The sequence below is a fragment of the Chanodichthys erythropterus genome, chromosome 2 (genome assembly GCF_024489055.1).
Source record: "Chanodichthys erythropterus isolate Z2021 chromosome 2, ASM2448905v1, whole genome shotgun sequence".
In the NCBI taxonomy this organism is placed as follows: Eukaryota; Metazoa; Chordata; class Actinopteri; order Cypriniformes; family Xenocyprididae; genus Chanodichthys; species Chanodichthys erythropterus.
The window spans coordinates 26,417,453-26,440,596 of record NC_090222.1 but is presented as its reverse complement, the minus strand read 5'-3'; the positions used below and the strand labels follow the sequence as shown (position 1 = coordinate 26,440,596).

General features: G+C 35.1%; 1 protein-coding gene across 3 annotated transcripts; it reads right to left on the bottom strand.

Annotated features, from left to right (window-relative positions):
- Nucleotides 1-65: 65 nt before the first annotated feature.
- Nucleotides 66-22,888, bottom strand: dennd3b (DENN/MADD domain containing 3b). 3 transcript variants are annotated; one of them, XM_067406871.1, is made up of 24 exons: nucleotides 22,789-22,888; nucleotides 22,504-22,621; nucleotides 19,867-20,125; nucleotides 19,508-19,623; nucleotides 18,536-18,648; nucleotides 18,131-18,242; nucleotides 17,886-18,005; nucleotides 17,428-17,646; nucleotides 15,243-15,358; nucleotides 14,905-15,060; nucleotides 14,701-14,797; nucleotides 14,507-14,610; nucleotides 13,050-13,231; nucleotides 12,425-12,949; nucleotides 11,161-11,420; nucleotides 10,906-11,076; nucleotides 10,243-10,372; nucleotides 10,049-10,156; nucleotides 9,351-9,490; nucleotides 8,822-8,988; nucleotides 8,174-8,313; nucleotides 7,897-8,015; nucleotides 7,252-7,389; nucleotides 66-117 (listed from the first exon to the last, which is right to left on the bottom strand). In XM_067406871.1, the coding sequence occupies exons 2-24, from the start codon at nucleotides 22,585-22,587 to the stop codon at nucleotides 97-99; spliced, it is 3,597 nt and encodes a 1,198-aa protein (XP_067262972.1). In that variant the 5' UTR covers nucleotides 22,588-22,621; nucleotides 22,789-22,888; the 3' UTR covers nucleotides 66-96. The 3 variants fall into 3 exon arrangements, with proteins under 3 accessions (XP_067262972.1, XP_067262954.1, XP_067262963.1); XM_067406853.1 differs by lacking the exon at nucleotides 66-117 and adding an exon at nucleotides 3,738-6,090; XM_067406862.1 differs by lacking the exon at nucleotides 66-117 and adding an exon at nucleotides 3,738-6,090 and having other exon boundaries at nucleotides 13,050-13,228.
- Nucleotides 22,889-23,144: the final 256 nt, after the last annotated feature.

The window sequence follows — 23,144 nt, the reverse complement described above, 5'->3', positions numbered from 1 at the left end:
TCCGCTGCTGGTGATGACCGATTCGAGAATGAATCATTATGCTGGACCGACTCTTTGTAATCATTCTTTAGAACCGACTCGCAAAGCGTTTGAAAATCAGTAGACTGTAAGGCTATGCTGTAAGGAAGAAATTTAAAAATTAAAATGTGAATTAAATGTATGTGAGTGACATGATAACTATAAACAACGGTAGGCTACATGTGTGACAGGTAGGAACATTTATCTGTAAAAAAAAAAGGGGGGGGGGGGCATTGAAACATTGTCTGAAAACATAAAAATGCAAACTATCTTTAACACTTATACAACACACACATGTTTGTATAAGCTAAATCGAAAATATAGCGATATGCAGCGAATTTAACTAAATATGTGTTTAGTTAGTAGTTCACTTCTGTAAACTCTGGAACGATGACTTAAAAGAATCAATGAATCGGTTCACTGAAACGAACCGGCCAAGCGAACCGATACGCTAAATGAATCGGGCTTCCCAACACTGGCTGCTGCAGTTCTGAATCGCTCGCTCCAATATGGCTGACTCGACCTGAGGCAGTCCGGCATTCAGAAAAAATATTAACTAGCTGATAATTTTTTGATGGAAAAAAATAAGCTATATATACTGGTACAGTAGACTAAACATTATAGATATTGAAGTTGGTGTTGATTGTGATTCATTTGGAAATGTTGCCACCAACAGGGGAAAAAATACCTTATTGTATCCACTTCAGTAGGTACCTGTCAACTTTACCCAAGAATGTGCTCACAAAATGTTTCTTTGACATCAAAACGAATCATTTCCATGAATCAGCTGTCTGTTATTTTGCTTCTCAATTATACAAATTAATTCCTATGCCACGCACACCAGCTCTGAATGCACTGATATGTGCTGCACGCCTACACACACAATCCAGGGACTTAGGGACAGGATAGATGTGTGCTGGCTTTGTCTTCCAGACACATCCCCAAAATTCCTTCCAGTGACGTCTGACAGTTAGATGGCTGACCCCAAGGTCAAAATGTTACACATCAGCCAATCACTGCTCTTTGCATGGGAGGCAAAAATACAGCCAAGGGCCCCTTCTGCAAACACTTCTAGAGCGAGAAGGCTGATCCAGAATGGTTCCATGTTTAAATCATATTTATTTAAATATTAAAGGCAAATACTGACTCCACATTAGCATTGCTATTCTAAGATCTATTCTCGAAGCAAAACATTTTACCTCAAAATCAAAAAATATTTTATAATTTTGTAAGAAATTATAATTTATAAGAAAATTAAGTCTTTTTTAATTTAAATTAAATATTATTCATTATTTTATTCAAAGTTTTTATTAAATATGAATTCATATTTTTTATATTATTTATGCATTGTCAAATTATTTTCATTGCAAAATTTAAAAAAATCACATTTACCCCACACCCTTTTTCTCATCATTGTAATGTAAGAAAACAATTTTTTTTATTTATATACAATGTATTTGCAGTATTCATAATTTATATAAAACTAGAGCATTTTTTGTTGTCTTTATTTTATTTATACTTATTTTAGTACAAAAACAGTGATAGATAAATGGATATAATTACGGTAATGATATTTTTTGTATGTAATGAGAATTTTGAAAATAATGAAAATAATGTCAAAATGCAAAAAATCCAATCTTGTAAATCTAAATTTACAAAAAATAATTTATATTTTTACTTTATGCAATTTATATATAAGATTCCCCATATATACACAAGATTCCCCGAATTCATTTCTGAAATTAAATAAATACAGACCCCTGCCTGCAATAACAAAAGATAGTTTTTGTCTATCAAAGACAGTTTCACACAATCTTACAAGCCACTCCAGAGATGCCGCAAAGATTGGCACACTGCTACACAATCTACTCATTATGGCTTCAGTCCATCCTCAGGCAGTGCTGGTGCTTGGACCTCAATTCCCTTTGATCCAGGGCTTTTCAGGAAATTGTGTACATGGCAGCTCCACAAACCTCACACGATTCTATATTCAGCTCTTTTGGAATAAGAACAGCTTTTATAAGGACTAAAAGCTTTCAAATTAATTCAGAAAGATATAATAAAACTGTTATTTATATTTTACAGCTACAAGCTTCAAAGACTTTGCTTATACTCAGGCTATACAGAAAAACATTTCCACTGTTGCAATTTGAGCAATCCCATTCCTGAAGCAGCATACACTTCAAGACCACAGCAATTGGTTCTTAATATATTTTATTTATTCATATAGCACATTTAAAAACAGCTCCAGTTGGCCAAAGTGCTTTCCATTAAACATTACATAACAACAGCATAAATAACAAAGAACCAAAAACATAAAAGACCAAACCAAAAAACATTAAAACACAAGACAACAGTAAAACAAGATGTAATCAACTGCTAACTCAGCCATATGCCTGGGCAAGTAAATGCATCCTCAGATGTGATTTAAAATGACCCAATGTAGTACATCATCTTATTTCCAAAGGTAGCTTATTTATATATAAGGCATGATCCCGGGCACGAGATTTGGGGACCTTTCAAAGTAGATGAACTTAGTGGCCTTGTTGTCTGGTAAAGCTGCAGAAGATACAAAATATATTTGGGAGCTTGGCCATGCAAGGCCTTAAAAACATATTAAAACCTTAAATTGCACCCTGAAATTACTAGGAAGCCAATGCAACGAGGCTAGCACTCTTATTGGTCCCAAAAGCCTAGTTGCTGCATTTTGTAAAAGTTGAAGGCGAACAAGAGGAAGCCATAGATACAAAGAATTACTGTAGTTCAAACTTGAAAATATAAAGGCCTGTATAACCAGCCTTCACCACTGAGTTTACATGCTTATCAAATTTAAGCTCAGAATCAAAGATCATTAACAGATTCTTTGCTTGCTTAATGTAATGTAAAGTAGGGCACAATGTACTGTATAATTATGAAGGAATTTTACATTTTGTTTTTTACAGGTGTTTTACTCCTATTTTGAATTACGCATTACATTGGGTTGTGTTTTATGGTTAATGGAAATGTCTGTAAAATTACTGGATAATGTCCTGGCAGAAAATGATCAGTTTTTATTTTCCGTTTTTATATTTTACAATGCCAAGACGATCAAGTATACAGTACAGTCCAAAAGTTTGGAACCACTAAGATTTTTAATGTTTTTAAAAGAAGTTTCGTCTGCTCACCAAGGCTACATTTATTTAATTAAAAATACAGTAAAAACAGTAATATTGTGAAATATTATTACAATTTAAAATAACTGTGTACTATTTAAATATATTTGACAAAGTAATTTATTCCTGTGATGCAAAGCTGAATTTTCAGCATCGTTACTCCAGTCTTCAGTGTCACATGATCCTTCAGAAATCATTCTAATATGCTGATTAACACTGTTCTTTTGAACTTTCTATTCATCAAATAATCCTGAAAAAAAATATTGTACACAAATATTTTATACAATTGTACACATTAAATGTTTCTTGAGCAGCAGATCAGCATATTAGAATGATTTCTGAAGGATCATGTGACACTGAAGACTGGAGTAATGATGCTGAAAATTCAGCTTTGCATCACAGGAATAAATTACTTGGTGAAATATATTCAAATAGAAAACAGTTATTTTAAATTGTAATAATATTTCACAATATTACTGTTTTTACTTTATTTTTAATTAAATAAATGTAGCCTTGGTGAGCAGACAAACTTCTTTTAAAAACATTAAAAATCTTAGTGGTTCCAAACTTTTGGACTGTACTGTATGTGTGGGTGACATAATGGAGCCAAACACTAGGCATTCTGTTTTAGCTTCATTAAGTTCGTTTAATGTCACTTAAGCAGTTAATCAGGGCTATTATCTGCCTTCAATAAAAAATACAGTTGAGTGTCATTTGCACATTATATTTTTGACAAATAAGGCTGAGTGGTAGTATATACAAAGAAAACAATATGAAAACAACAGACCCCTGAGGAACCCCACAAACACAAACTGCAGAATCAGAGAAATAATTGCTCTAGTAATTGTACTACAGAACATCTGTCCTTTAAATAAGAAGAAAACCATTTGAGGGCATTTTCCTCCCTACTAACTTATACGCTCCAAAAGAATTTCATGTTCAGTTGTATAAAAATGCTGCTGTAAGATCAAGGAGAACGGACAGGTAAGGACACTTACAGTACAACAGAAACAGAAAGCATAAAACATTGTTCACTTTTAAAAGAGCAGACTCTGTCCTGTTTAACCCTAAAACCTGACTGGAATTTATCAAAAATAGAATTTTTATTTAAAATTAAGAGCAGCTGAGCATAAATAGGCTTTTCCAAAATTTTAGATAAAAAAGGCGACTTTGAAATCTGGCGATAGTTACAAAAACTAAAGGTCAAGTCTAGGCTTTTTAGAAGAGGTTGTATATATAGTAGGGCTGTCAAAATAATGCGTTAATTTCGATTAATTAATCTGAGAAAAAAATTTAAAAAATAACGCAGATTAATCTATTCCGTATTGACCTTTGAACCTGGAGCCATTCTAGCCACCATTCGACTGTAAAATGAAGACGAGACGAGAACGCGCTGGCGCTGCCTGGATCATTGACTGGAACATTTACAGGTACTTATATAAAATGGCCTGATGGAAGTGTTGATAAAAATAAAGTTGTCTGCAGCAAGGAATTTGCATATCACCGGAGTTCGTCCACTCTAAAGTAGGCTACCACATCAATGCAAAGCATCCATGAGTTAACGTTAATCCGGAAGTACGACCTAGCACGTCGTTAAAGTAGAGATTTCATGCTTTCTATAGAAATATTTCTCATGTCTCTTGAAGCAAGCAGCCTATACGCTGAGTTTCGGTTCATTCGTGTAAGACGCGTTCCAGTTCACGCGCCAGTGATCGCGCCCTCGCCTCCATGTCATGATTATATTTTCTGCTATATTTGCTTCTTATTTACTACATCCAGGTAATTGGTTGATGAAACATTGATTAAAATTAAGATGCAATTTTTACAAAATGAAATTCACTTTAAAGAAAGACTTTCTACCAAACAAAACTTCATGAAGTGTTCAAAATCATGTCTGACCCACTCCATGTCTCCCGATAAATTCACTTTTAATAATCAAATAGATGAATTTAAAACATAACATAGGACTATTTAAACATAAATATGAAACCACGTTTTCTTTAATGGCTAACACATAGCCTATAGTACAGTACAGAGAAATTTCACATGTGAATTACTAATTCAAATGTGAACAAAAATAAAAGCTATACCATTTGCTAGACTGCTATTTATGAAACATAAAATTCTTGGGACTACAACATCCCAAATCTGGAGAAGAAGAGAAGAGGGAATGGACATCTAATGAGCAATTAGTAGGTCTCAAATGCTGAACTATATCTACAAGATGAGAAAGAGATGTAGAACCACAAACAGCCTTGTAGTAGTTGTTGACTCCCTTAACATGCTTGATTAAGTATTTGCGACCTGCTGGTTACTCTAGTTAGCCCTCATAGTGCCATCACTGGCTAACTCCAAACAAAACCACCTTAACTGGTTACATGACACTTTCAAAGGGCAACAGTGCGTGCAATTCATTAAACTGAACAGATATATTTATAGAGAACATGAAGAACGGATGAAAAAATACAAATCTATGCGCATTTTGTATACAATATTTTTTGAAACTGAAGAAAATAAATCTCCCTTTCATCTCCTTTTAAGAATCAAGAATGAAGAATCTTCCAAGAATCAAATTTCAGAAAATAAAAAGCAAGGTCCACAGAAACATTTTTCCCCCATGTAAAGACCACTGAGGAACTATCGCATGTCACAAATCCTGATGCACCTCTTAGTGAAGCTAAGACGTTAAACTCTTGATTTTAAGTTCTCAGCTTGTTTAATCTACTCTCCAGATGGCGATTTTGCCATCAAGTTTTGCAGAGCCGCTGAGTATGTATCGGTCCTCTGCTGAGAACAGCGTTTGAACAATGTCTTCATGGGCCTCAAGCTCCTTCTCAACTTCAAGGCTCTCAGAGTCCAACACAAAGATCTTCCCCACAACCTTACTGAGGCCTGACCCACCACTACAACCAATCCAGACCTAGAAAGAGGAGAAATTTTGATATATATTTTTTAAAGATCAACATACTATAATGCTCTTAGTTTGGTACGTTTTTTTTATTATTGTTTTTGAAAGAAGTCTCTTATGCTTAGCAAGGCTGCAGTTATTTGATAAAAAATACTGTGATATTATGAAATATGATAACACTAATATGCTGATTTGGTGTTCTTAGTATTATTAAAGTTGAAAACAGTTGTGCAGCTTAAAAGGGTCAAATTTGCATGATCTTTTACATATAAGAGGTCTTAGTACCATTAAAACATCCTGCAAGTTTCATAGCTTGAAACATTCTCCTCATTATAAACAAAGCATTTATTTATTCAAGCTCCAAAAACAGCTCGTTTTGATATTGCGGGATGAGATCTGTGGGATCTGCTCTGCCTCCAGAGCAAGACATCGATGAATAGTAATACATCATCGCACCATAGACCCTGCCCACTGGCATCCAGTCGCTTAGCGGCTGACATTTGCCTACACTGGATGTGAGCCTTGCATCGCATCAAAGGCAAATAGAACCCTTTGTAATCACTGACGCTGTCTACACTGGATACAGTTTACAGATGCGCAGTCAGTTTCTGACAAACTTCACGCACTTGAGTCTGTTGACAACAGGACAAATGGAAGAGTGAACTTTCGCTTTGACACATCCAGTTTAAACAGCTCTTCTCATAATAGTGGCTGTTTACTGTTTACTGACAAGTCTTGAAGGAGCCGCACCTTAAAAATTTGATCATTTCAGAAAGGGTCAGAATGAAGGTTGACTATTATAAGTGAACCTCAAGGAACACATTAAAATAAAATCCATGTCATGACTCCTTAAATATTTTTGTGGAAATTGTGAGAATTCTTTGATGAATAGAAAGTTATTTTGTAACATTAGAAATATCTTTACTTTCACTTTTAAACAATTTAATGCATTCTTGCTGAATAAATGTATTGACTTAGTTAAAAAAAACAAACTTTGATAATTTGTGCTATGAGTAAATATATTAGCACATCTAATTGCACAGTTCAATTCATTTTAATTGCATAAAAGAATAAATAATCACTTTAAAGATTTTATTTACAGTTCCCGTAGGTATGCCTCTGACCATGGAAAAGTCATGAAAAATATAACATCTACACCTCCAGACTTAGTACCTGTTTTTTTACTCTGATCATACAGGTGACCTCACTGCAATTGGGGAGTGTGACCTGTTTGGGTGGTTTGATGGGGTCACTGGAGTCCCATATACAAAGCTCTGCTGATTCTGTGAAACTTGTCCAGATCTGACTTCTCTAAAAAAAAAAAAAAAAATAAATAAATAAAAACAAACACAAAACAAGAGCCTAAGATCGTTGGTTATATCCAAACACATTATAAGTTTATGCATGTCAAGTGTGTTTGTGCAAAAGCATGAAACAGCAAAGGAAAACTATTTCACACTATCACAACAAAGCTGCAACACATCTAATACACAGAGACACAATAAATCACGATTTATTAGAATAATAAATAAAGGTTTATAGCTTAAAACATGCTGCGGTCATTGTTGCGAGTCTTGCATGGTTCTGAATCCTGTAGAGCGGGTTTAAAGGGCAAATTTGATTTCTTGATTTCTTACCATTTCATTCTTCATTTCTTTATTAAATGATATATATAATATACTTTACATAATGCTTTAAGTTTTTCACACACTAAAAATGGGTGTTTATGCAAAAAAATATATATCTATGACTATAATATATATTTTAGGAAAGGGGATCATCATATTTGGATAAGGCTGATTCTGTGGTGGCACAAACCTCCATAAGGAGTGTGACTCTGCTGAAGGCACTGGCTGTGGTTTTCACATTGTCCGAGAGGGAAATCTTACGAAGCACAGCTCCATCCAGTGTCAGCTTCATCACACAATCCCTGGCACCTTCACAAACAATAAACAAAAGCTACATTGAAATTAAATACTGTATATATTCAGATTAACCTCATTAATGTCAAGCTATCTGTTGCTAAATAACCTCTGAAAAAATTATGCCAGGTTTATTTCATGGACACGTTTTACTAGGCTGATGATAAACTTACCACACCATAAGGTGTCATTGTGAACTTGAATGGACTGCAGTCTGTCACAGGGCAGATGAAACTGCCTCTTTACCTTCAGAGAGGGGACGTCCCAAACAATCACAGTGCCATCTGCACTACAGGAATACACCTGCGCTTGGCTTAGAGAACACATCAAAATTACATTTCTTTATAGTGTAATCTCTATTCTCAACCACAGTTGTCAAATATACAGCAAATATTACAAACAATACTGCCACCTGCTGTTGAGGCTACTATTCTTTCTTTCTATAATAAACAAATAATTATTATTATAATACATTATAATAATAATTAAATTAGATAAAATGTATATATATATATATATATATATATATATATATATATATATATATATATATATTTATATATATATATATTTTTTTTTTTTTTTTTTTTTAATTTATTTTCATTTTTTTAGTTTATTAATTCATTGTAATGAACTATAGATAAAACATTTATTCATTATTTATGTTTAAATAGTTATTTGGATAATAAACAAATGTATTATATTAAAATGTATAATTCAAATGTATAGATAAAAATTATCACAGTGCAGTCCGTCTAATCCATCCCCAGCCAGGACATTGAGGCCGGACCCAGTGAATGAGGTTCCCGTTCAATATTCACCTTAATCTGTTCTCAGCGCTCAGGTTCTCCAGAGCAAAGTCTGTGACCTCTCGGTGGTGCTCCGTCAGCTGTTTATGACACAGCATACTGTGAGTGTTGATTATGTAAATGACAGAGTCCTGAGAACCAATCCACACCTGCTCCTGGCCTAATCCCATCATGCAGTTCTGGGCACAAAAAAGATTGTTATGTTAAATCTGTTTTGAGATTTAGACTATATTTTTCTTTCACTCCTCCACAGATCCAAAAACTACTGCCAGATTTACAAGACATTGGAAAACAGAGCTGCTAATCCACAAGGTGGCATACATTTTACTGTGGCAAAAACAAAACTCTCAGAAAGGAATGTCAACAGGTAAAAAACTAATCTATTACTTGAAGATCCCAATATGGAAAAACACATTCTCACTAACTGCAGTGTCACTAAATAGAGAATGAAAAGCTTTTATCAAAAACATTTGATATTGCTGTCAATTACTTGTCTATCATCTTTAATATATTAAATCAAAATTGATTAGCAGCATCTTACCAGTCGAGAATTTCCTAAATTAATGCAGTTTTGCTTTAGGGACCAACTGACAGCATCAAATACAACCACTTTCCCACAGCTGAGAGCACACCAGAGCTTAGGGTTTCTATCCACATCACTCTCACAGAAAGTTAGCTGGCCTGGAAGGAGTTATTTAACATTAAATCTTCCACAAACAGTTTGCTCATGTTACTGAAACATTCACATTCCACATTCTCATCTAGTTTTTTTCCAAAATCTGGATCCAAAGCAACCCTATGCATATTATATATTATATATTATATATTATATATTATATATTATATATATATATATATATATATATATATATATATATATATATATATATATATATATATATATATATATATATATATATATATATATATATATATACACGCACACACATATTGTACACACATTTACATCCCACTGAAAGAGTTACATAATTTTGATAACATATGTTCAATTCAAGAAGAATATATTTTCAATAGTGGACAAATACTAATAATAATAACAATAAAAATCAGCTTTGTCCAGTGCATTTAACTTTCCAATATGGAATAATGTATATAACAATCTGACGAATTTTCAATCTGAAAAAATCTATATACAAATATGGCGAAATGTAATGGGGACAAGCTAGACAAGAGGAATCCAGAACATAAACATATATTAACTATTTCATGCATGCAGACCTGGAGTGTATAGCAAGACATCAACAGCCTGAGGGTTCGTCATGTTCTGGGATGGATTGATCTTGTGTTTCAGAGTCTCTGCTGTGGGTCTGGGGATGATCATGGGGACTGTGGGAATGAAGACAAAAGACTTTAATTCAGCTGTCCGTGTTCTTACAGGTAGAGAATCAGACATATTATAGACAGAAATGCACCTTCTTGTCGTAGCTTTTCATAATAGGCCAGTTTGGAGGCAGCATAAACAGCCTTTTGTGTTGGTAAACAGCCCACCACTGCATCCATAAGCAGGATGTTGGTCAGTGCTTGCTGCACATACTGGGGGTCCTGATAACAGAAGAGATCAAAGATCACAAACTAGAGTAATTGTATTGTGCATTTTTGTTTTAAAACATGCAGTGATGTAATAGGGGATGAACAGTTATCTCCTTAAAAATTACAGACTTTGATATTGTTACAAAAGACTTCAAGCTGTTCTTCTGAACCTTATATTCACCTAATAATTCTGAAAAAAAGTTTATCCACAAAAATATCAAGCAGCACAACTGTTTTCAACATTGATAATAATAAGAAATGTTTCTTCAGCACCAAATCAGAATGATTTCTGAAGGATCATGTGTCATTAATGTATAAAAATAGAAAATATCTATTTTAAATTGTAGTAATATTTCACAATTTTACTGTTTTTACTGATGCATTTTATTAAAGACAGAAAAATTCTACCGGCCCCAAACCTTTGAAAGGTGCATATTCAATGTGATTATTAAGTTGGCAAGAAAGGGTAAATGGTTAATTTTGATTTCATGTTTTCTTTAATATCGCCCCAGTCTTAGATATTTCACAGCACAGGTGAACTTTACCTTATGGTTGTCTGCCATCATTCTGCCAGCCCACATCTCCTTGATCATCAGGCTCCACAGTTCACTCTCTGATTTTAAATTAGCCTCGAATATCTCTTTCCTCAGGCTGTTCTTGATCTTTAGAGATTGGACCTTCAAAAGCAGGAATGGAGCAATGGAGATCTTCACCTCCTGGGTTCACAGGATTCATAAGGTTACCACAAACACTAACTTCTCAGTTTGAATAGAATATCACAGGTATGAACACTAACAAACCTCAATGTCCCTAAACTTGGTGATCTCAACATATCCAGGTTTGCCTGTGGTCAGCAGAAAGAGCCTCTTCTGAGTCATGGCGATTTTACCAACACCATAACTGGTCTTCACAGAGCTGGACAGCTTGTACACACACTCATTGTTGTCCAGGCATTCCAGGACGTCGGCAGGCAAGAGAACCTCCTGTGCTACTGCCTCAGTCTCTTTCCAGAAGGTGTAAAACGCTCTGAACTTCTCTGGCTCAATCTGCTTCTGCCCATCTGAGAAAGCAGAGGGAGAAACTAGATCAGAACCAACATGTTTTGTAACAAACAAATTTGTTTTACATAATGTCAAGATAAACAGCTGATTTTTATTTTAATGAATTCATCTATTTTAATAATAATAATAAGATACTACAAGTAAATTTATAATATATATCCTTCTTTATCTCAGGGCTGCTTTCAATATTGTTGATCATAGTCTTTTACTTACTTGCCTTAAAAATGCTTTTAGGGTTTCAGGGACAGCTTTAAATTGGTTTAAATCCTATTTTACTGACCATTCCCTGTTCATTGCCTTGGGTGGTTACAGGTCTGAGATCAGTTCGGCGCTCACTGGTGTTCCTCAGGGCTCAATTTTAGGCCCTTTACTCTTTATTATCTATTTGTCACCACATGGACATCTGTTGCAATCGCTCAGCCTTCATTATCACTTTTATGCCGACGATACTTAAATCTATATACAGTACACTCTAAACCTGGTGAAAATCTGGATGTTTGCTTCCTTTCTGATTGCGTTTCTGAGATCAAGATATAAAGCATTATATGGCCTGACTTCAAATTAATTGTCCGAGTTACTAACTTCACAATTTAATCTGTTGGCTGTTCCTCAAACCTGCTTAAAATCTATGGGTGACGGCTTCTTAGTCTATTCTTTGGGAATCTCTTCAGCTTGAACTTAGGGAAACTCAGACTTTTAGGATTTTTAAAGTTCAACTTAGAAATTTTTTTTTTAGACTAGCATGTGCATGCTGGTTTTGGTTTATTATTTTATTCATTGTTTTAGGTATTGTTTATCTTGTGTACAGCACTTTTAGAAGCTGAATTTAAACTTGCTATATAAAATAAAGTTTATTAATTTCCCAAGATGTCACGAGTTTGTTCTCTTAACACATGGGATGGAAATGGTGTTTGCTTTATGTAATATTTCAATTTTGTGGATAGGTTTTATTCACACCTTTGGATGGAAAAATAGCTAGTGACACACTGCAGCTCAGACCTACCAACAGTGAGAGCTTCAAACAATCTCTGTGTGGTAGCCACGTCCCGCACAATGCCCGATTCCTGAGTATATTTCACAAACTCCTCCGGCTGCATGGGGGTCTTGGGCAGCTGGAACTTCTTCACGTGATCGTCTGATTCCATATGCTCGCTCTTTTCATTGTTCTTTACCTGACAGATGAGCCGTTTGAGCTCAGATCTCTTCAGTGCCTGGACTCTTTCCTCTATATGCAGAGAGTCAACCAGCGTCTTTACCAGCTCTCCTGGAAAAATCTCAATATCTGTTTTGTAGAGGTTCTGAAAGTCACTGAGGGCATCCAAGTGCTCAGAGTTCAGCATGTTGATGAGGCCACGGAGATAAAAGTATCTGGCAAGCAGGGAGGAATCATCAGGTGGGGTAGCTGATATGGCTTTTTTCAGCTTGAGAATAAGATCCCCAAAGTAATGGCACACGTTGGGGTACGTAAAGGGAGTAGGGAGATCTGGGAGCTGGAAAATCTTTACTGGCCTGGCTGGAGTAATCAGAGCTTTTGGGATAAGGGATTTGCAAGGATCATTAGTAACATAAATATATTTCGATACAAAACTGAGCTGTGCAGATGAATAACACTACAGCATTTCTCTTACACATTTTAGGAATGATTTTAGTTGGAGGCGTCTGTCTAAGGACACTCAGGCGTTTCACATCATCCAGGTTAGCTAGACTTGTGCTCAGACGTTTAGTCAGACCATTCTCAGATGAATCCCCTCTCAGAAGCAATACCTTTGTGGTGGGTCTGCGAGAATAATCCACTGATCGCTTCAATCTACTGGAGAAATTAACAAATGATACTTTAATAAAAAAATGAAATGGTAGTATTTTAGAGAAATCTAAAGATACTATAATATTATTAATCATAATTTATTGTAATTGTATGTATGTATGTGTGTAATTGTATGTGTGTAATGTAATTATATAAATTATATCTATTTGTATACATGCATCTTTGATCAAAAATACAATAAAAAAACAATAATTTGAAATATTATTACAATTTAAAATAATTGTTTTCTATTTTAATGTATTTTAAAATGTAATTTATTCCTGACTGACATTACTCCAGTCTTCAGTGTCACATGATCCTTCAGAAACATTTAACAGTTAATATTTTAATAAGATATTAATATTAATATATTAATATATTATTAATATATTATTTTTGTGAAAACCATGCTACATTTTATACATGAATAGAAAGTTATATATTATATTTGAGAGATCAGAGATTGTAATTAATCGCCTGACTTTTGTTTTCCTTGTAAAGTTGGAAAATCAGTTTGTTATGACACAGTTGTTGTGGTTCTGGTTGTTTTCTTCTTTTGTTTTTGTAGGTCTGATTGGTGACTGGGGCGTGACTTGTTCTCACCTGAATCTCTTCAAGGCACCTTATTTCAACGTTCAGTTGTTAGTAGGGATGGGTACCAAGAACTAGTCATTTTTGGACCGGTACGTAATTGGGTCGATATCGGAGTACTGATAAGCTTCAGGACAAACGATACCCTTATCGATACTTGCGTTGTTGTATCTCCGTATATTTCTGTGTTAATGGCTGCTGCTTGTCATTTATCAACAAAGGAGACAACATTAAATAAAAATAGCTAGAAACGCCAGAATTGTCTGTTGTGCTTCTATGCACATGCTATTAAAAAAAAAAAAAAAGTGCTTTATGCGCCATTTTCTATGTGCTTAGAGCCATTTTTAAACTGCAGTACTAAAGTTAAGTAGTAATAAAATAACTTTTCAACATCTTTTCACACCAAATATAGAGTAGTATCGAAAAGTATCGATAAAATTCAAACGATACCCATCCCTAGTTGTTAGTTGCCGCCGCTCCTAAGCTTCTGTTTTGGCAGTTTGCCAGACCTGTGCTCCAGCTTTAGGAATATTTGTTTTGTTTCGCATCCATGCATTTGTTTTTGCAAAACACATTTATTCATTCAATTATTAGCAGTCACTACACACCTTTCTCAAAGATGCGCCATTAAGGTGGTAAAATGAACAAAACAAAAAAAAGTACAGAAAAGACAACACAGCTTCAACTTACTTTTGGTCATCTGTCCGAATACTACGCTCCATTCGGGTAAATGTATCCATCTTTCCATTCAAACGTTCTTTCAAGAAAGAGTGGAAAATTTGTGTTTCCACGACCTGTCATGAAAAAAAAAAGGCCATCAATTGTACAGTTTGGTTCTATTTCTGAAGGTTCAAGACCAGATATATTATTAACTGGAAAGTCACTTTTTTATAAAACGGCTGGTCCTCTGGCTCCCTGGTCTTGAGAAACTCATCAGTGTTAAAAACTCTGTGTTCGTAACTAAGGTAATCCCTGACATCTCTGGGAAAAGAAGAATGATCATTTTTTTTCAATTAGATATATGCAGACGATTTAAATTCAGTTAGTTCAAAAGTCAGTTCTAGATTTTCGCACATGATCTTACTGACCTAAACATGTTAACGATAAGCTCCAGGCTGATGTTTTGTATTTCCAAATTGAGTCTGTGTTGCCAGAGTCTTCTCTGCATCCGAAGCTCATTAAGATCTCCACAGATGCTCTGATGAACCACTTCTAGGTCATAGTGTAATTGAAGACCTGTCTTTCTGCATGAAGATTCAGCAAAACAATTACAAACCTGACAAATACATAACTGACAATTATATAATGGGGCCTGGTCTCGCCAGCTGGGTCTGATAATGTGAGATTATTAATATCTTGTATATTTTGATTACTCCAATAGAATAAAGACTCTTAGACTTAAATTTAATAGATAAATGTTTCTTACCGACTCTTGAAACTCTGAGCAGCTGCTTGCGGGGTGTCTGGAACATTAATGTAATAACAGCGAGAACAGGACACTGTTCCCTCATCAATATTGATCAGAATCAGGTCATCAGCTTCCTGATAAATGGACAGTGATTTCAGAGATCACAAATCACAGAAGTTGAAAAAATTAATGTCATGAATTCCTCAAAATATAAAGGTTGGCTAGGAACAGTTTTTATTGAGATAAATAAATCAAATCAAATCATATAAATAAACCCAAAACATTTAATTTCAACTAAAGCAGGTTTCAGTTTTGGACAAATATGTATCTGGTATTTGGTAATAAAATATGGTAGTCCCAAAACTGCAAGGGAAAAACATATTCCTAAAATATAAAGACATTCTATCTATCTATCTATCTATCTATCTATCTATCTATCTATCTATCTATCTATCTATCTATCTATCTATCTATCTATCTATCTATCTATCTATCTATCTATCTATCTATCTATCTATCTATCTATCTATCTATCTATCTATCTATCTATCTATCTATCTATCTATCTATCGTCATGTGTCGGTCAGCATCGCAAAGTTGTTTGGCTGGAACGACAGCCTTCGACCTGTGGTTAAAGCATAGTTTCTTGTTTGCATGACATGTGGACTTAATAAATCTTTATCTTGAGCAAAACAAGCAAGCTGACATTCAGTGCAATCTATAGCTTTCATTTAGAATACATACAAATGTTTTTTACGTCTTTTAGTTTGTCAAGAGATTTAAAGCACCATTTTTGAAGAGTGTGCATGTGCGTACATGCTCTAGTATGTAAGAACGAGCATATGATTGAATCTGGAAATTAAGCAAAATGACTGAGAAAACTGAGGAAAATGAGAATTAGTCCTCAAATGCCATGTCATTAATTTTAGCAAAAAAAAATCTAGCATTAATTCGAAAAAACTGATTCGTTAAAATTAAAAGTTATTCCTCCACCACCTGTGTGACATCATTAACCAATGTGGTTGGGCAACAAATTTGTAGTTTCAGGAAATAAATGTGACTAGCTAGTTGATTTCTTCAAGGATGCATCATACTATGGTAGTACAGCAGAGAGTCAAGGCTGTTGTACAGTAAACACACCCCTGATCAGCTCAAGGTATTCTTCTGCTGCATCCGAAATCGCACACATTCCTAGCAGGTGAAAAACAGTATGTGACAAAAGAGGTTTGAATTACGAATGCAGATCTGAATTCACAGTACTCATAAAAGGGTAAGCAAAAAGTACACGCATGACCTACTACTCCTGGTGTGCATATGATGGAGAGGATTTGTGAATGGTAGTGAAGCGACACTGGTAGGTCAAATGGTGAATGTAGTATGTCCAGATTACATTCATACTACACAAACTCATACTATATAGAACATTCTTTTAAGTGGTAGTGAAGTAATAGCTCTAGTCTTAGTTTTGTCTTGTATTCCTGACAATTATCTGAAGTTTTTGAGATTTGGTTATTTCTTTATTTTGTTTATTTTTTCCTGTTCTTCTAGCCTTGTTTTTAAGCTTTTCGTTTTTTTCTTTGTTTTTTACCCTCCCTTTTCTTTTGCTCCCACATGGCATGACAACACAAACACCAGGTGTCAGCCATGTGTAGTTCATAACATGATGGTACTTAAACTAACTCAGGGTTACATGATTAATTTCAAGCTGAAAAAACAAACCAATTCAATCAGGCTTTGTTGGCACCATGATGCTGATCATCAACTTTCTCTGTCAACTCAGGCTTTGATCCTGAGTTTAGGAGTTTAGGTGTGACATCAGTAGTGAACAGCAATTCACATGCTGTGGAACAGTAAATTTGCAATTCACTTCTCGCAAGAGAACCAGTGCAATTCACTTCTCTCTTCTGCAGAATATTACGAGATTTCATTGTGGTGCCCTCGTGAAGCTACTATGGCGATAAACACTGCACAAAAAAAAAAAAATGCAAATGAAAGTGGTTTGGCTTTTAGCAAACCAAACTGAAACATACTTGGCTAGCCACCTAAACTGCTTCATAGTATAGGCCCGTGGTCTAGACAAACAAAGGACAGAAGACAAACAAACCCTGAGCTGATCAGATGGGCACCCTAATATAGATTTAAAAAACCCTAAACTATAAAAACAGCTAAATGGGGTTAATAGGGAACATTTCTTAGGCTTTACCATGGCAACTTCCTCATAGTGGCTGATGTGGCATCCCATGAGGAAGGCAGTTGGAGCCATAATGAAGTCAAGCATCTGACGAGACAATATGGGCACCAGTGGGTGCTGCCAGCGCAGGGGCCGAATATAGAGCATGAAACACTCAGCAATCAGGGTCAGTTTGGACCAGTCCGAGGAAAAGAACACCATACGCTGCTCTGTGAGTATACTGGCTATGATCTACAGAGGAATGGAGACATGCAAAATTATTCCTATTTATATAATTCCAAGAATTCCAGTAACATTGTTTAATCAAAAAGTTTTTTTCTTCAAATATTTGCATCTAAAATTAATTGATGGACTTTTTCCTTGTTAGTGGTTTGAGTGAACACAGGCAGTCTGTGTTCATTCAAATCGCTAACAAGGAAGTTTCCCAATAATTACTTTGTTTACATATTTAGTAATCAGCATTTATATACCTGCAGCAGCTCTCTGGAATTGAAGCAGAGGAATGGAAGATGCAGGTCCAGGTCAATGACAGGATGATTTTTATCTTCTTTGGATGGAAGGACAATGGTCAGAGGCTGCAAGGTGAACATCTGAAAAATAAGTATATAAATATATGTATTATGTATTCGTATGTAATCACAGATCTTCTTGTGGCATTACATTTTTACTCAGCTCTCTGAATTTGCAAAACTTTAGATGCCTAAAATAAACCCACCACATGCAGCTGACCAGGAGGAGGAACTGGGACCAGAGCCAGTTTAGCAGAGAACTCCTTCACTTGCTCTTCCATATTAGTCATTTGGCAGATTTTGAGCTGCCCTAAGAGGCTGCGGATAGGTGAATGAAAACTCAGGTAATGGAGAATAGTCTGCATAGACAACTGCAGAAACAACTATGACATTTGCAGGTTGGTTTGTTGAAAAAGTGTGGACAATGTGACTCTGAGGTGATATCAAACTGGCAAATTAAGTACAGCATACTTTATGAAGGCAGAATGCAGTTTATGATGTACCACTAATACTGCTGTTGTTATACAGTATATTCTCCTCTGTCTCCCAAATATTTTCTTCTTTTTAAATACATGTGAATAAATGTCATGAATCTTGACTCTTGGCCATACCTGGACAGACAGTCCTTGAGAGTATTATAATATGGGTGTTTTGATATAACACAAATCGCATAAGCAGTGTAGAGTTGTGGAGACTGGTGTCCATTCAAATACAGCATCCCTTCCTGTATAACAAGGTTTAAAATTAAAAGTTTGAATATATCAGTGCCTTAGTCTAAACTGCATCACCTACATGCCACCATATATCTTTTAAATTTCATTAGTTTATTAATTATTTACACTTTTTTTCACTAACATTTTCCACAGTCCCCAAATTGAAAAAAGTTTGAATATATCAATGCGTTAATCAAAACTCCATGCCCTGCACACAACCATTTATATTTGTCTGAAAAGTACTTCAAATCGCAAATTCAGTTTCATTAATCAGTGGTATTAGTTTTATTTTTGGGACTTTAAACAAGTAATATCCACTGTCAGATCTAGCCCATGTCTTAAAGTAGTTAATCTTTATAAAAAAGGTGGCATTGAGACAATAACTAACAAACATTATATATATATATATAAAAACTAGAGCAACTTCCAGTTACCATGTCACAATTATTCAGGACACACTCATAAACAGCACTCACCGTGATTTTGCCAAGCAAGACATGTTCCTGGATCAACATATTTTGTTGATCCTGGAAAAACATTCCAGTCCAAATATTTAGTCTTAACTCTATCCTCCTTACCCCTAAACCTAACCCTACCCATAACTTACCCCTTAAATCAGAGGGAAATGACAATGTAGAGGCATCTAACCCTTGTTGTAAGCCTAAACTTGACATAAACTGAAAACGTGTCCCTTACATCTGATTGGTTGTTTTGAATGTTGTTCCAGGTTTAACAAAGATGTTGATCCAGGAACATGTTGTGCTTGGTGTAATCACTTTCACCCATAAACAGCAGGTAACATTCAGAGCAGGTGATCTGTCAATACACAACCATAATGAGAGGTTATCCAGGTAATAAGAAGAATCTGACCTGTATTGATCTATAGTACTGGAGAACTACTCCATAAGACTGGTTTCCAAACACGTCAGTGAAGACTAGGAAGTGAAACTGTTCCACCTTTTGCTCCCGAGTTACCTGAAGCCCTCCTGATTTAAAAGAAAGAAACAAATGTTAGTCTAATCTATTTATTAACTAAGACTACTGTGCACTGAACTACTTAACATTTACAGCATGAATTGTTCTTTATATGGCTGTCTGTGTGCTGACCTTTGCCCCCTTCTATAGATATTTTATACTGTTTCTAAAGTATTACACTATGAAATGTATGAAGGTCTGGGTGGAACAGCAGCAGATGCATAGTCAAGCTTTTTCACACAATTTAGTTTCACCTGGAAAGCAAAGATGTGGTAGAGCCACCAGATCCAGGTCTTTGGGAACACTGCCATCCTCTGTGATTTTGTCCTTGGGGTTTCCAGTGTTAATATCAGGCCTATCAGTTTTCTTCTTAATGAAGGAGCATCGTAGCTGAGTCTGGCTGAAATTTCCCACTGCTGGTTCACTGACGTTAAAAACAAACGGAGGTGCACAGACCTGTATGACCTCAGGATCGAACTGAGGTAAAGGACTTTCATTCACCTGCAGCAAAGACTGGTCGCGTGCAGAAAAACAGGACATTTAACATAAAATCACATGCTGTAAAACCACTGCCCATGATGTGTTCTACAACCAAAAATGGCCAAAAGGGAGTATTTGAGCATTTGTGATCACCATAATGGGAATATTAACCTGCCTTAAACGGTTAGTTCACCACAAAATGAAAATTCTGTCATTAATTACTAACCCATAAGATCTTGAATGGTTAAATTAAGATATTTTTGATCAAATCCGATTGCTTAGTGAGGCCTGCATTGACAGCAAGATAATTAACACTTTCAGATGCCCAGAAAGCTACTAAAGACATATTTAAACAGTTCATGTGACTATAGTTGTTCAACCTTAATGTTATGAAGTGACGAGAATACTTTTTGTGCCCCAAAAAAACAAAATAACGACTTTATTCAACAATATCTAGTGATGGGCGATTTCAAAACACTGTTTAAATGCTTTACAAATCTTTTGTATCAAATCAGTGGCTTGTGTATCAAACTGTCAAAGTCACGTGAACCTTTGAAATTTCAAAATGTTTCAAAACACTTATGACGTAACGAAGCCTCGTTTACTGAAATCATGTGACTTTGGCAGTTTGACTGCCTTTGCAACTACCACTTTGACGCTTCAAAAACTTCATAAAGAGATCGGAAAACTAATCAATATGAATCGAGCAGTTTAGTCCAAATTTTCTGAAGAGAATCGAATGCTTGTTACGATGAAAAGATTTAATTTAGCTTTTACTTGCATATAAACATTTATCAGCGAACATAAGCAGAAGCTCAACCTAACTTGAATAACGCACAAGAACAAACCTCTTCCGGACGTTCAAATGTGCTGCGAAACAGATGAGAATGAACCTCACTGGTCACGCAGCCCGTTTGAGGTTTGTTCTGGTACTTTATTAAAGTTAGTTTGAGCTTATGTTCGCTGATCAATGTTTACATGCAAGAAAAAGTCAAAAATTATATTCATGATAAGATTCTCTTTAGAAAAATTGGACTAAACCGCTCGATTCATATGGATTCGTTTTCCGATCTTTTTATGAAGTTTTTGAAGCATCAAAATGGTAGTTACAAAGGCAGTCAATGGAAGGAAATCTGACAGTATTCTGTCATCAAAAAGATCTTTTTGATGGATTTGTCTTCCGAAGATGAATGAAAGTCTTATGGGTTTGGAACGACATGAGGGTGAGTCAGTAATGACAGAAATTTCATTTTGGGGGGAAGTAACCCTTTACGTATACCTGCCTTAAAGTAAAATAACATTTTTTCAGATACACTGATACAGTATGACTGAAGACTTCATCTGATGTAAATGTAAACATCAATTTAAACACATCTGTCATAAGCGTATATCCTTCAGATATATATCATATTTTGATATACATTCTTTGAATACAATGTTCTATTTTAAACCTTAAATGGTTATTTCAGGTGCTTCATAGAACTTTTAAGAGGTTCCAATCATGGGAACATTTTATGGATTTAGTTTTAATTACTCTTTCTTTAATTCATTTTTAATAATTACATTTTATGAATAAAACATACTTTAATATTAATAAAAAATGGAAATAAACCATTAAACATTAAAGGGTTAGTTCACCCAAAAATGAAAATTCTGTCATTTATTACTTACCCTCATGCCGTTCCACGCCCGTAAGACCTTTGTTAATCTTCAGAACACAAATTAAGATATTTTAGTTGAAATCTGATAGCTCTGTGAGGCCTCCATAGGGAACAATGATCAGTTCATGTGAGTACAGTGGTTCAATATTAATATTATAAAGCGATAATATTTAAAAAATGATTTAAATATGTTTTTAGTACCTTTATGGATCTTGAGAGAGGAAATGTCCATTGCTCCCTATGGAGGCCTCACGGAGCTATCGGATTTCAACTAAAATATCTTAATTTGTGTTATTAACGAAGGTTAACGAAGGTCTTACGGGTGTGGAACGGCATGAGGGTTAGTAATAAATGACCGAATTTTCATTTTTGGGTGAACTAACCCTTTAAAGTATTATGCAATTATTCAAAACATTTCTTCTTATATAGAACCTTTTTGGCATAAAAAGTTCTTTAAAATTGAGGCAAGAACCTGTGGTTCTGTATAGAGCCCCATTGATTGCTATTAAAATAGCTATTTCCCATTAATAAAAAATACAGGTTTATTTTACTCTTTAAACAAAGAAACATAGGATTAACCTGAAAATGAAACCAAGATGCACCACAATCATGAATTCCATCACATAATATTCTATAGCCCTGTGCCTGTCTCATCCTGTCTCATGGACAGGATGTTTGCATCTAGTGTGTTGGGGACTTACATAACACCTGACATAAGACTCAAGACCACACAGAAAGATCTTATTCTACCTGGGACAGCTCCTTCAGTTTGTCATGCGAAAGTCCAACAATAACACACGCTTCCAGTAATCCTGAAGGCAGACCGTCTGCCATTGAGAAACAAAGGGATTGTCACTCCTCTTAAGATCTGCAATGCACAGACACAAGAGAGAAATACACATTCATTCCATGTAGAAATCGCTTATTTGTAGTTCCTGGGTTGTAAATTGGAAAGAAGTAAAACATTTTTTGCTTAACACTCAACTTTAGACTATGAGGTAACTTATAAAGATGCAATAAGTTAATTATACATACATTAACATCTCTCATAAATCCCATAAATCAGGGATAACTCAAGCAATTGTTACAAGCAACTTCTAAATCGCATAATATTTTGAAAGACCACACCAATGATGCCAGGCATGGTTCTGGAAACAAAGAAGTTATTACATAGACACCCTTGAAAACACAGAAGATGAGATGGGCGTGTATCACTAATCTAATTTTCCTGCCCTGGGAAGTTCCTGGGTTAAATTAGACTCATGTGTGTTGCAAGAGTAAAATTTCTCAGCTGAACAATATTTGAATAACTAAAGTAAGACATATTAAAATGCAGCTAGTATTTTAAACACACTTAATCCACAAATGAAACAACATGCAACAACTTCATA

Excerpts from the sequence above, each read along its gene's own strand:
- dennd3b (XM_067406853.1), bottom strand. The coding sequence starts at position 22,587 with ATGGCAGACGGTCTGCCTTCAGGATTACTGGAAGCGTGTGTTATTGTT. Across the intron at positions 18,243-18,535 it reads CTCAAGGACTGTCTGTCCAG|CCTCTTAGGGCAGCTCAAAA; the intron begins GTATGGCCAAGA and ends ACCTATCCGCAG. Across the intron at positions 8,016-8,173 it reads CAATGACACCTTATGGTGTG|GTGCCAGGGATTGTGTGATG; the intron begins GTAAGTTTATCA and ends TTGTTTGTGAAG.